The sequence below is a fragment of the Leuresthes tenuis genome, unplaced genomic scaffold (genome assembly GCF_036924035.1).
Source record: "Leuresthes tenuis unplaced genomic scaffold, fLeuTen1.0.hap1 SCAF_21, whole genome shotgun sequence".
Classification (NCBI taxonomy): domain Eukaryota; kingdom Metazoa; phylum Chordata; class Actinopteri; order Atheriniformes; family Atherinopsidae; genus Leuresthes; species Leuresthes tenuis.
This window is the reverse complement of record NW_027325375.1, coordinates 26,109,250-26,121,563: the sequence shown is the minus strand read 5'-3', so window position 1 is coordinate 26,121,563 and position 12,314 is coordinate 26,109,250. Positions and strand designations below refer to the sequence as shown.

Sequence of the window (12,314 nt, the reverse complement as noted above, 5' to 3'; positions counted from 1 at the left end):
TTGTATTGTTTACACCCATGTTTTTCCTAGCTTGACGTGTCAAAATGTCCTCTGGGAAAAAACCTGCTCTCACCTCACAACCTTGGACATTGGATGCTATCACAAGTGACAGCTGTGGTTGATTCAATCTCTTGTTGAAGGCAGGTGGAATTGCATGAGGTCACAGGACACATGAGGGTGACAAAGGTGTCTTTGTCCCCATGAGCGAGAACACTTACGGAAAAAAAGAAGAAGTAAAATAGTGTGGATAAAGCTCAGTTCAGGTAAAGGAACTAATCAAGCAAAACTGCTTTAGACCACCAGCGTGTTTTTTTAAAAATTCCACAGCAGGTAAAGCACTGGTGAAATTGATAAAAATCATAATAAATTCCTGCAATAACATGTCAAAGTGTCTGTCGTGAAAAGAGTGTTTTGCTCAATATGGAAATTAAACAAATAGTCTCAGAAAACTAATCGTCTAATATTTTCACATTTAATTTTTTTTTACAACTAATACTCAGTTGAAAACAATTAAGATATGATTTATTCTAAAAAAATAATTGCGGCACTAAAATTTAAATTTAATTCAGTGGCCTACTTTTTATTGGCTCATCTGACTGAATTCAAATTGCTGCCAGTGTAGCACAACATTGATAATATGAAACTGGAACACAGCTAAATACTCATTTCTTGTGCTCAATGTAACTGAGCAATAACATCCCATATTTTTTTATCTCTCTGTGATCTAATGTATTTGTCTCAACAATTTCACTGAATACTCCAATTTCATATTTTGTATCAATAAAAAAGGAACATTAAAATTGTCATACTGAATACCAGTAACAAACTCCTGCGTTTCGTCAACAAAGCAGATCAAAGTCACTCAAGAGCAATCTCAACTCGACTCTTCAGTCTGCTTCCCTCCCTGCAAAAAGTAATGACCACAGCAAGAGGGGAGAGCTTGCTGAAATTGGATGTCTAACATCCCATCCTTTTATTGAAAAATACCAAGCTACACCGACTGATCAGTCTTTCTGTACGTGCACGGTAGTGTGTTGCAGTGTAGAGACATCTGGTTGCTGGTGGGTTAATTGTTATGGTCTCCATGTCCAGCAGTGACCTAAATTACAGTAATCTGAGGCAGAACTGAAAAGGTCTGTCTTCTTGTTTTTCACTGTCTTCTTTTGGGGCAACTGTCCTCATCGTGTATTACTGATGTCTGCATGCTTATTAGGAGAAACTACGTGTGTGTGCAACGAATAAGGTGGGCACCCACAAAATTTGGTGGCATGGGGCCAAGTAATCTTTTCTAATCATCTTTTGTGCAAGTAAAGTTACTTACAAGAAGTCAAAAAGGTTTCTTAGGTAAAGTGTACACAAATATTTAGCTCATTAGGTCCAAGTTTTTTTTTACTATGACTTCATAGTACCCCAATATCTTAACAGAGATTTCAATAAAAAATAAATGTTTTTTAATAACTGTACAGAGCACTTTATAAGGTTGATAGGTTCTACATAGCTATTGCTAATGTGTTTCTCATTCAGATATACACATACATATTGAAGAATTATTTTGCTTTATGTGAGGTGTGACTGGTCTGCAAAAATGTTTAGGTAGATGCCAAGTGTTGAAGTGACATCTGTGTGAATGCCAGGATGTAGCTCTTCACCGAAGAACTTAGCACTGGGGCAAGATGAGCAGTATTACTCACTTTACCTGGTAGGTTTTTTTTGTTCTCTTTGCTTGGTATATGGATGTGGGTTTTTTTTGTCTTTTTATCACAAAACGATAAGCTTTTCAGGCATTCAGTGTGATTAGACACTTATGCACACAGAGGAGCTGGGGATCAAACAATCGACCTTACAGTTCAAGGATAGCTCTTCCCAACACAACACGTAAGTAAGTGATGGCTTAGATGACCCTGAACTACTTTGTGGTTAGCTCAGGCTGCTGGGGAACCTCCCTCCACACTCTCCTCTCTCGTCATGTATTTGTGTTCCATTATTACATGTCACAAACTATGTGTATCCTCACTGTATTTTTTGCTGTTCTCTTTCTGCAGAAACTGCCATATCTGCAGTTATGTGCATCACCAGGAAACACTGATATTTCTACTGGTAGGGCTGGTCATCACATGAACAAACACTGCCAAGCGTTTGTTGATGCTGGTTCTATTTTTCTCTCTCCTTTGCTGTTCTTTCTTCCTGTCCCTTAACCCCAAATCAGTCGAGGCATATGGCTGTTCTGCCTGCCTCTCTCTCTGCTGGAGGTTTTATTGTTTAAAGGGAGTTTTCTTTCCACTATTGCCAAGTTCTTTGAATTGTCAGGTCTTTTTAAACTGAGGGACCTAAGATGGCTTTTGCAGTGTTTTGGGGAACCTCTCAAAGCAGATGAATAAAGTGAGACTGAAAACCCACTTGTTTTATTTGCATTTACTCAGACCAAGATCGTGTAAAGGAGCTCTCCTGCACAGCCACTTTTCTCGGTGATGGAAAGCTAAAAAAATGATAAAGAAACTGTTATTTGTAATTCCCAAACACCACTACAGTCTGCAATGGGATTTCTGTAGTTTCACTCACTACAGGAGGGAAAACAAGATATACAGAGAAACCCCAAACAGAGAGGAATCTGAAGAGGCAGAAACATAATCCACATGACCTTCCAGTCCTTACTTGCTTCACAGAATATAACACACAAGTGATGTCATGAATTTCACGTGTATATTTTCTACAACATTATGAATTGGTAGATAGATAAAACTGAACTGAAATAAATCAGTCAAGTTTGCAGATGTTGACAAAAGTTGTGGCTTATCTAAGCTTTAGCAGTTTAAGACAGTGACCTCAAACTGCTATGTATGAGGGATTTTAGCTTTTCCAGAGTTTAAAGAGTAGAACGGTGTATTTTAGGGGTCATCATCATCAATAAAAACAGAGCTTAAACATATTAATGGCTTGTAGTTGATTTGTAAAGTCATTTTATTGACTTACAAGAATTTGGGACAGTTCGCAGGTATGAACTACTGTTGCCATCAGCCTGGCTCAGTAAACCACTTTCGACATGAATTTTAGAATTCATGCCATAACAACAACATGCCATAAAGTCACTCTTGCTCAGTGATTTATGATCGTAAGGAGAGAAACGAGTCATTAACTCACTCTTTTGTTTGCTGTCTTATGGCTGCCAGATGCCCACACAAGAATTTAGCACTGATTAATCCATTGTGCCAACAATCAGTTTCAGGGGGATGGGGTCATTCTTCTTCTTTCACCGGTTCTTCTCTCTGATGACATCTCAGCCAAGTTTCAAAGACAATAACATCTGAGGAGAAGGCCTGAGAGCTCCTTTGAAAACAGGAAGAAAGAGTAGTTACTCAAAAAATTCTGAAGGTCCTTTATAGACAAACTAAACAGATCATAAATCTAATGTTTATAATGATATCTGCGATTTTAACATGCTGGCTCCACAGCTGTTTCTGGATAAATAGCACAAAGACAAAAGCTTTAATGTTTCATTTCCTTTCATACCTTTCCACCATAGATTTTTCAGAGAGACGGAAAAAGAACAATCATTTTGTATTGAAACGGATTCTTCAATAATAAACACAATCAACCACAAGTATGGGGTAATATCCTAATGATTTTTTCACAGACTGGTAAATTAATTTTCTTGTTTGTTTTCTTTTTTTTTCTCTCAGCTTTGTGAAAATCTATGTTTAAAGTTGAATTACACAAAATGAGCCAAAACCCTCTTTTTTATTGTTATCTCCTTAATCAAACTTTTTCAATTAACTTAAACCATCACTGTCTTTCTGACAAATGCAAATGAATGCACACTGGAACAGCACATTCTTCACAGCCTTACCCTGCTCACCAGACTGTGTAAATACATACTGTGGGTAACGAATCACATACTAATTAATGTCTCTGTCTAGAGGGCTGTCCCTATACTGTCCCTGTCATTAATATAAGAGAAACATACAGGGATAGTGTTTATTACGTGGTGAGAGAAGAAGGAAAATGGTTTTGAGTTTCCATCAAAACCATTTTTTGTTCATATTAGATTGTGCATAACATGTGCAATGTCTCAAATGGAGTTGAATTAAATACAAGGCAGTTAACTGCACTTTGAAAATGTTGCATAATAGACATTTATAAAATAGTCCACAACACTTATTTCAACTAAAATCACATTAATGTTAAAAGCTGCAGAATATGGGCTAACCTATTCTAATCCCACAGTTTTAAGGCTAAAATGTAGTAAAAGACAAAGGGATTGATAGTCTGCTTTTGTCCTTGAGTGAGGGGAATAGAATAAGTGTGTGTGTATGTGTGAGATAGACAGACTGGGAAAGGGATGGTGACAGAGAGATAATCTCTTTTGTAGTTTTGATCCCTAAATGTGGCAGTTGCGTCCTCTTATCCCAGCTACTTAGTTTCTGCACTGCGTAAGTGATGCCATGCACTTAGGCTGCGAAAAGCAGGTCAATATGACCACAGAGAGAAAACCACATGTGCATCACATGGATAGCCTTGGGATTATTTCTCACAAAATGTCTTAATTCCTCTGTTCACTAATGATCCAGGGAAAATGCCCTCTAATCTCCATTCCATTAATTAAAAAGAGCATGAGCCCATGGAAAACCTCACCATCTGCTGCAGTTTCATTTCTGCAGACAGATTGTGTTTTTTGGTTTTCAACCAGGAGAACTGGGGTTTTGGAGCAACCGGGTGAAGCATGCATTGAAGTGGATGGTAAACAGAAACAGCTACTGCATTAAGAGTGTCAGTACACTGGAAATACAGTATGAAGCAGGGGATATCTGTTTCACACAGGACCAATTTGTGCAGGGCCTCAGGTAAAATTGTTTGAGTCTGAGCTTCTTGTCAGGAACAATTTCTTTTTTGAGATTTTGCAACCATTAACATAAAGACTTTGAAGATGTTGTGAAGAACTGCTGTGACAATTGTATGATACTCATGACTTTATCATAAGTCTGATTTTAGAAAGGTTCCAGTGAAATTTTTACTTCCCCAAACGGAATTGATTTTCACACAGCTTTTTTCACACTTCACTGGTGTTATGGACAATGAGTTTATTAAAAAGTTTCCAATAGAGTCACTCCTTTCTATAGGGACTATTTCATTTCGTTTTTACCACCCAGTCCTGAGTTTTGTGAGTTTGAGTGAATGTACCCGGAATGCACTGCAGCAAGGTGTTCTATTGGATTATGCTACATATGAGTTCAAAGTGATGAAACACTCTTATAAGAAATTGAATGTAGCAATTCTGACCTGCGGTCAAAGCCCAGAGACTGTGACATGAATTTGATCGGGCTAGTAGGCAGGGCAGATTATCCGAGCAGATGTCGTTTCCCCTCTATTGAAACTGTGGGGCCAATAATAAACACACGCAGACACACAAAACGCACACCAATCTCAGAGATAGACTCGTAGCCCTTGCACTTCCCTTCCTCTCTCCTCTCTTTTCTCTCAGAAAGACAGACGCCGCTCCAGCCCCAATGTCAAGTTATTATCACTGTTTTTTTATACAGTTTTGACTCAGGTTTGATCTAATCACCTTGCTTCAGTCTACAGATGGACATGCACGCAATGAGGAAAAAACTGTGCAGGAGATGGTTTTCGATGTACCATTTTGTATTGTTCACTTGCTTCTTGGATGCGGTCTGGGGACAGATACGCTACTCAATCCCAGAGGAACTAGAGCACGGGGCGTTCGTTGGCAACATCGCAGAGGACCTGGGCTTGGATTCGGGCAAGCTCTCTTTGCGAAGATTCCGGATAGTATCGGGTTCTAAGAAGCAATATGTGGAGGTAAATTTGGAAAATGGAGTTTTATTTGTGAATGAAAGAATTGATCGTGAAGAACTATGTGAGCAGAGTTTGTCCTGTTCTTTTCACCTGCAAGTGGTCATAGAAAACCCTCTGGAGTTGTACAGGGTGGAGATTGATATTTTGGACGTGAATGACAACTCTCCTAATTTCCCTTGGACCGAGTTTAATCTGGACATTTCTGAGTCTGCTGCGCCAGGATCCCGTTTCCCTCTGGAGAGCGCACAAGACTTGGACGTTGGACCCAACTCGCTGCGCACCTATTTGCTGAGCGTAAATGATTACTTCTATTTGGACATACAGACTCGCAGCGATGGCAGTAAATTTGCAGAACTGGTCCTCCAAACACCACTGGACAGGGAGCAGCAGAGTGCCCATCAAATGGTGCTGACGGCAGTGGATGGAGGCGCGCCGGAGAGATCCGGCACTGCACAAATTGATATCACCGTTTTGGATGCAAACGACAACGCGCCTGTTTTCGATCAGTCGTTTTACAGAGTGAGGCTCGCAGAAAATGCACAAAAAGGCACGGTTGTCATAAAGCTCAACGCATCCGATTTAGACGAGGGTCCCAATGCCGACATCACCTATTCATTCAGTGGCCACGCTCCCATCAAAGTGCGCCAGCTCTTCAGCGTCGACCCGCACACAGGAGAAATCAAAGTCAAAGGAGTGATAGATTATGAAAAAGCAAGAATGCATGAAATTTATGTCCAGGCCAAAGACAAAGGCCCATCAGCTGTAGCCGTGCACTGCAAAGTGTTGGTAAACGTCTTGGATAAAAACGACAACCATCCAGAGGTGATCCTGACATCAGTGTCTACACCTGTGCAGGAGGACGCGCCCCCTGGAACTGTAATAGCTGTCATCAGTGTAATGGACAAAGACTCAGGTGAAAACGGGAATGTGGACTGCGAGATCCCAAATCAGGTCCCATTTCAACTCCACTCCTCCTTTAAGAACTACTACACATTAGTAACTTCGGATTTTCTGGACAGAGAGGCAGTCACAGAGTACAACATCACCCTTACCGCCAGAGATATGGGCTCTCCACCTTTATTCACCAGGAAAACTATTCTGGTGCAAGTGTCAGATGTGAATGATAATGCGCCTCATTTCAAACAGCCCTCATATACAGTATACTTAACCGAGAATAACGCGCCAGGAGCGTCCGTTTGCTCAGTGACTGCGCTGGATCCAGATTTTGGTCAGAATGCTTATCTGTCTTATTCTATTCTAGATGGTGACATACAAGGGATGCCCGTGTCCACATATGTGTCCATAAATTCAGACAATGGGAACATTTACGCGCTGCGATCCTTTGACCACGAGCAACTTAAAAACTTTCAAATTACTGTCCAGGCTCAAGATGCAGGGTTTCCGCCTTTGAGCAACAACATCTCAGTCAACATCTTTGTTTTGGATCAAAACGACAACGCGCCAGTAATTCTGGCCCCTGTTCCGCATAACGGCACAGCACCCAGTGAAGCTGTGCCTAGATCTGTTGACGCCGGTTGCCTTGTCACAAAAGTCAACGCCATAGACGCAGACGCAGGTCAAAACTCGCGTCTTTTTTATCAAATGCTTCAAGCGACAGACCCGAGCTTGTTCAGCATTGGTCTGTACACAGGCGAAATCAGGACAATACGCCAGTTAGAGGGAAAGGACCCCACGAGGCACAGACTGGTCATTCTAGTGAAGGACAATGGTCAGCCACCCCTCTCGGCCACGGTTTCCATCATTCTGTCAGTGGTTGACAGCTTGCCAGATTCAAAGCCCGATCTGGGTGACCTGTCACTAAGCTCATACCGCAGCTTCAACTTCCCTCTGTACTTAATCGTGGCTCTAGGCGCAGTCTCCTTCACGTTTCTAGTGGCTATCATCGTCCTTGTTACAGTGAGGAGACTGAAGGGCAGAGCGCACAGCAAAGAGTCCAGCTTCCCCTCTATTGGCGGCTGCTGTTGCCGCTGCTCTCGTTCAGAACTGTCCACCACCACAGAGGTGCTTAAAAAGTCCAACTTAAATGTTCGCATGTCCTCAGGCGCATCGGGCTGCTCAGAGGCGAACAGCAACGGCGCGCTCCCGCAGGTGTACTGCTACAAAATGTGTCTGACTCCGGAATCATCCAAGAGCGACTTCATGTTCCTCAAGCCGTGTAGCCCGGTAATGTCAGTCCAACAGAATAACGCTAAGAGCATAGATTACTTGACTTCTGGATGGAGCGCACTGGACCGGAATGAAATGTCTAACAACAGAGCATCAACCCCAAACGAGGTAATGCCTTAAAATGGAAATAAATCCGTTTCATAGCCGATCCCAAAACTAAGTCAACCCTGTCATGGGTCTCACTTACCCCTCTTCTGCCTCACTTAAATAATTGATGCACATGTTTAAGACAGCAGAAATGCCACAACGTAGTTCGCACACTAGATGGTGCTAACACGAGCTATTGTCAGTTTTAAAAACGGTTTTAAAAAGACAGAACTTTAACATTTATATTTTCCTTCCGAATTATAAACATTTATGATATTGTGTATAAGCGTTAACCCCAGAATATTAACCATATGTAATTAAACAAAAAAAACAATCGTAAAAGCTGCTGCAATAACAATAAAGCATCTTCAAATAAAGTCAGAAAGGGCACAACTTGTAGCTTTGCGTGGAAATTTTGTGTAGTTTTACTTCTATTATTTTTCAGCCTGATGAAAGAAGTCTTCCAGAATACATTTTTAGGTGTTTATTTGACCTAACTTTGTCTTTGAACGTCAGTGCAAATCAGCATCCTCAAAACACATCTTGTTGAATGAAATGACAGAAAGAAATGGAAAGAATTTCCACAGTTATATAGCTTTCTCTCATCATAAAATAATTCCAAACATTAAAATTAATGATCTTGGTTTGGGCCTATCAATTAGGGTTCATCCATTTTAGAGTTGGGTGTGATTCTGTTTAATTGGCTTAGTCAAATTGCTTTTACTTTGGCAAAAATTCAACTAGTTGGCCACATGATATTGATCCTATCTCAGTGAATCAACTTGGGTCAACAGGAATAGATATTTTCTATGACTAAATTACACTAAAACAGTATTTCATATAAAAATGTCCATCTAAATAAAGTGCAATCAGTTTTCTCTTGTACGAACACAAAAAACATTTTTTTGGTGAAACACCATGTTACTCATGAGACCCACTTCATTCTCTTTACACTTAATCCAAATAGTCTCCCTTTTTGTCTGTGTTGAAATTAGCTACATATCAGCAAATTTGATAAGTTATATTTGATTAATTTAACTAGAAATGTGAAACTAGTTTAACAAACCCAATTGAATTAAGACTCAGTAGTAGTTTATCAGTTGAATCTGCTTTATAAAGTATTATTGACCCAATCCAAATACATAATGTCCAAAGGACAGAACTGCTGAAAGAAAGCCATATAATTGTGAATAAATCCTGCCTTTTTAATGTTTACTCAAGAAATGATTATTTTGGATGATTGATTTTGTGTCCAAACTACAAGAATGAATCATTTAACTAATGTAAACCTTTTACTTTTAACGCAAAAAGTTTAAAATGATAATTTTGCACTGTTGGAGACAGAAATTTCCACTCGAGAAAGTTTTTACACACATCGTTGTTTTCCTATTTCTAGTTTAGGTTTTAACTGCTAGGTTTTGGTTATAGCCGAGACAAAGTTATTTGTCAGACTGCTAAGAACATTTTCTTTTTTTAGGAGCGACAGAAAGAGATAATCAAACCATCTGTTCTAAGAACCTTGATTTAAATGTCAACAAAGTGCAAAAAGAACTTCCTCATCCAATCTTAATATCTAATTTTTTAATGTACTCACTTGCATATCCAGATATCAAAATTCAAAATTTGCAAAATAAAAGCTAAAATGAAATACATATAAATAAAAGTTTTCTTAAGAAAGTAATCAACTTGACAAGTTTAATTTTGATACATGTTGCTTTAAAATAAACTATTCCTCTACAACCTGTAGACACATTAAAAATTAGCTTGTGGTTGTTAGTTGTTACCTACAATGTTACATTTGTTTTACAAAATATGTAAGAAGAAGAAATCCCTAAAATTGCTTCATCTGGTAAAAATAAATTCAACAGAGTACACCTTTACAACTTTCTGGTTTAGTCAAATGATTGATTGCAATGCGTTCCCCCTATCAAACTAGAAGTCAACATTAATGCACCTTGATATAAATGTAGTGCATTGTATGCTTTTGGTGACTTAAAAAGTTTCTGTATGTGCAGCTCAAGTATTCAAACAAGGATTGGACGTGGACCAAGAACCAACGTAACTCAGCGTACAAGAGGTGAATAGATGAACCAGTTATCCACACACTGACCTGCACATTGCATATAAAGTTAAATTAATACTTCTGCTACCTCTTTTTTTATCTACAGGTATAGTTCAGCAAATATGGAGGGCAGTCTTTCACAACAACAAAAATATGATGCTGATGGGTTTTCTTGCGCTGTGGCACCACAATACTGGACCTGGGGAAACCATATGAATGGTAAAAATGTGGCTCATTATTGTTCACATGAAAGAGGATACTGCGGTGAATGAGGGTCTTTTTTTCTGCATCTCTGCCAGGGAATTTAGTCTAAGACGTAAAATGGTAAACCAAAAAAAAAAAAAACAGATAATGCCAGAACTAAAGTCGGGGGATTTTACAGCTACAACACCAAGATTATTCAAGTCCCTGCAAGGAGTGTTATTTGCAAAAAAGCTGAATTGAAAAGAGGCTTTTAAAACCAGCATATTCAGATGGAGCGCTCTGTATTTACATATGATTTCAATGCTGAAATAATCTCCAGATATAAGCTAATTTATGCACATTTTTACAGACTGCAAGAGGTCTCTTCAAGAGGGAGCAGTTCCTAACTACTCATGGACTCCAAAGTACCCTCAGCCTAATTCTGAACCACCAGACTATCAACACAACGTGTACATTCCTGGCACCATGTCTGGCTACAGCACACTGAAGCTGACACCCAGAGGAGAGCTGGATGTGTACAACACCTTCTCAACTTTTGGGAAGAAAAAGAAGTTCATCTCAAACTATGAACATCCTTTTGACAAAGATGATGGCATCATAAGCAATTCTGTCTTTAAATGAAGTGCAAGCACTATTGCGCTAGTGAATTTTTGTGAATTGAACTGTATGTTCCAGCTAAGCATTCATCCTGCATATAAGTTAACAGTGAACAAATGGAAGAAGAAAACTAATGGTAAGAAATAAATGCAGAGAAATATGCTAAAAACTTAACTAACTGTGCTAAAAATAACCATGACACTTTCTAGTCTTCTGAGAGAAAGGAGGCCTATTGTTAACTGTGCATTTCATACCTCATGATATGTAAAACGAAACTGGTGTCCTCAACAACCAACAACCTGTGGCCCTCTGTTGGTTTTATTATTCACAGGCAGATCTTTGTACAGTTATAATTTTCCTGTCAGCTTTATCTCCAGTCATGCCTAACTGGATTTACTGTTGTAAAAATGATTTTTGTAATAAGTCAGCAATGATGGTATAACCCAAAATCAATGCAAAAGGGTCAAGAAACTAACTGCAATCATAGTGTCGCCACTTTGAAGTGATCCTTTTTGCATGTGCTGCATCACTCTGACACTCAACACTGAAATGGTGATGACATTTTGAAGGGTAATGACATAAGTGAGGAGGTTTAACATTGCTGTAAAATATACTATAAGATTTAAGTCTCATTTGTCAGAAATTATTTGTATATTGATAAATTCATACATGGTAATGCTAAATTGGAGTGGTCACTCTGTATGTAGAGTGGTTTATGTACAGCCTATATTCATATCAATAAATCTCCACTATTTAATCTTTCTTGGTTGTTTTCTGTTTCATTTATTTAAATGAACACCTTAATTTTTACTTCTTGTTTGTGAACCAGTGACTCAGCATTGATATGCACTCATTTGATGAATTTGAGTATATTTACGTTCATATGAGTGTGTGTGGAAAGAGATATGGATATATTCTTTATCATTAAAAGCTGACAGCAAAGACTTTCAGTTTGAGGGTAACAGTGGAACAAAATTGATCTTAATTTAATTTACAAGTGAGAAAGTGCTTTTCAGAAAACAAACACTAAGAATAGAGATCTCTTCATTCTTCAACCAGTTGCTGAAACGTAGTTCCAGAGCGGTCAAAGCTGAGCCATGGAGTTATATTTTGGCAGTTAAAAATGTTTAATCTAAGCCTGTTCTCATTTTCAACCAAGTAAACTTGGAGATGCTATCAGAACAATCTAGGCAGCTAATCCCTGCCATGAACATCTGTGCATATGAAGGTGGTGGTAGAATAATAAGCTGTGGAACTGTGATTTAAGGCTAAGAATGTATTTTTACCTCTCAATTGACATTCTGGTCAGTAAACCTCAGGTTTGAAACAACTGCCGTGGAGATTCCCCTGAAGATCCACTGCCTTT

The 12,314-nt window shown here is 39.0% G+C and overlaps 1 protein-coding gene across 1 annotated transcript; it reads left to right on the top strand.

Moving 5' to 3' along the window:
- The first annotated feature begins 5,491 nt into the window (after positions 1-5,491).
- Positions 5,492-11,668, top strand: LOC140279684 (protocadherin-10-like). Its single transcript, XM_072374845.1, has 4 exons — positions 5,492-8,106; positions 10,101-10,162; positions 10,254-10,366; positions 10,701-11,668. Exons 1-4 carry the CDS (start codon positions 5,578-5,580, stop codon positions 10,970-10,972), a joined length of 2,976 nt encoding a protein of 991 aa, XP_072230946.1. The 5' UTR covers positions 5,492-5,577; the 3' UTR covers positions 10,973-11,668.
- The last annotated feature ends 646 nt before the right edge of the window (positions 11,669-12,314 follow it).

Excerpts from the sequence above, each read along its gene's own strand:
- LOC140279684 (XM_072374845.1), top strand. The coding sequence starts at position 5,578 with ATGGACATGCACGCAATGAGGAAAAAACTGTGCAGGAGATGGTTTTCG. Across the intron at positions 8,107-10,100 it reads GAGCATCAACCCCAAACGAG|CTCAAGTATTCAAACAAGGA; the intron begins GTAATGCCTTAA and ends CTGTATGTGCAG. Across the intron at positions 10,367-10,700 it reads CTGGGGAAACCATATGAATG|ACTGCAAGAGGTCTCTTCAA; the intron begins GTAAAAATGTGG and ends ACATTTTTACAG.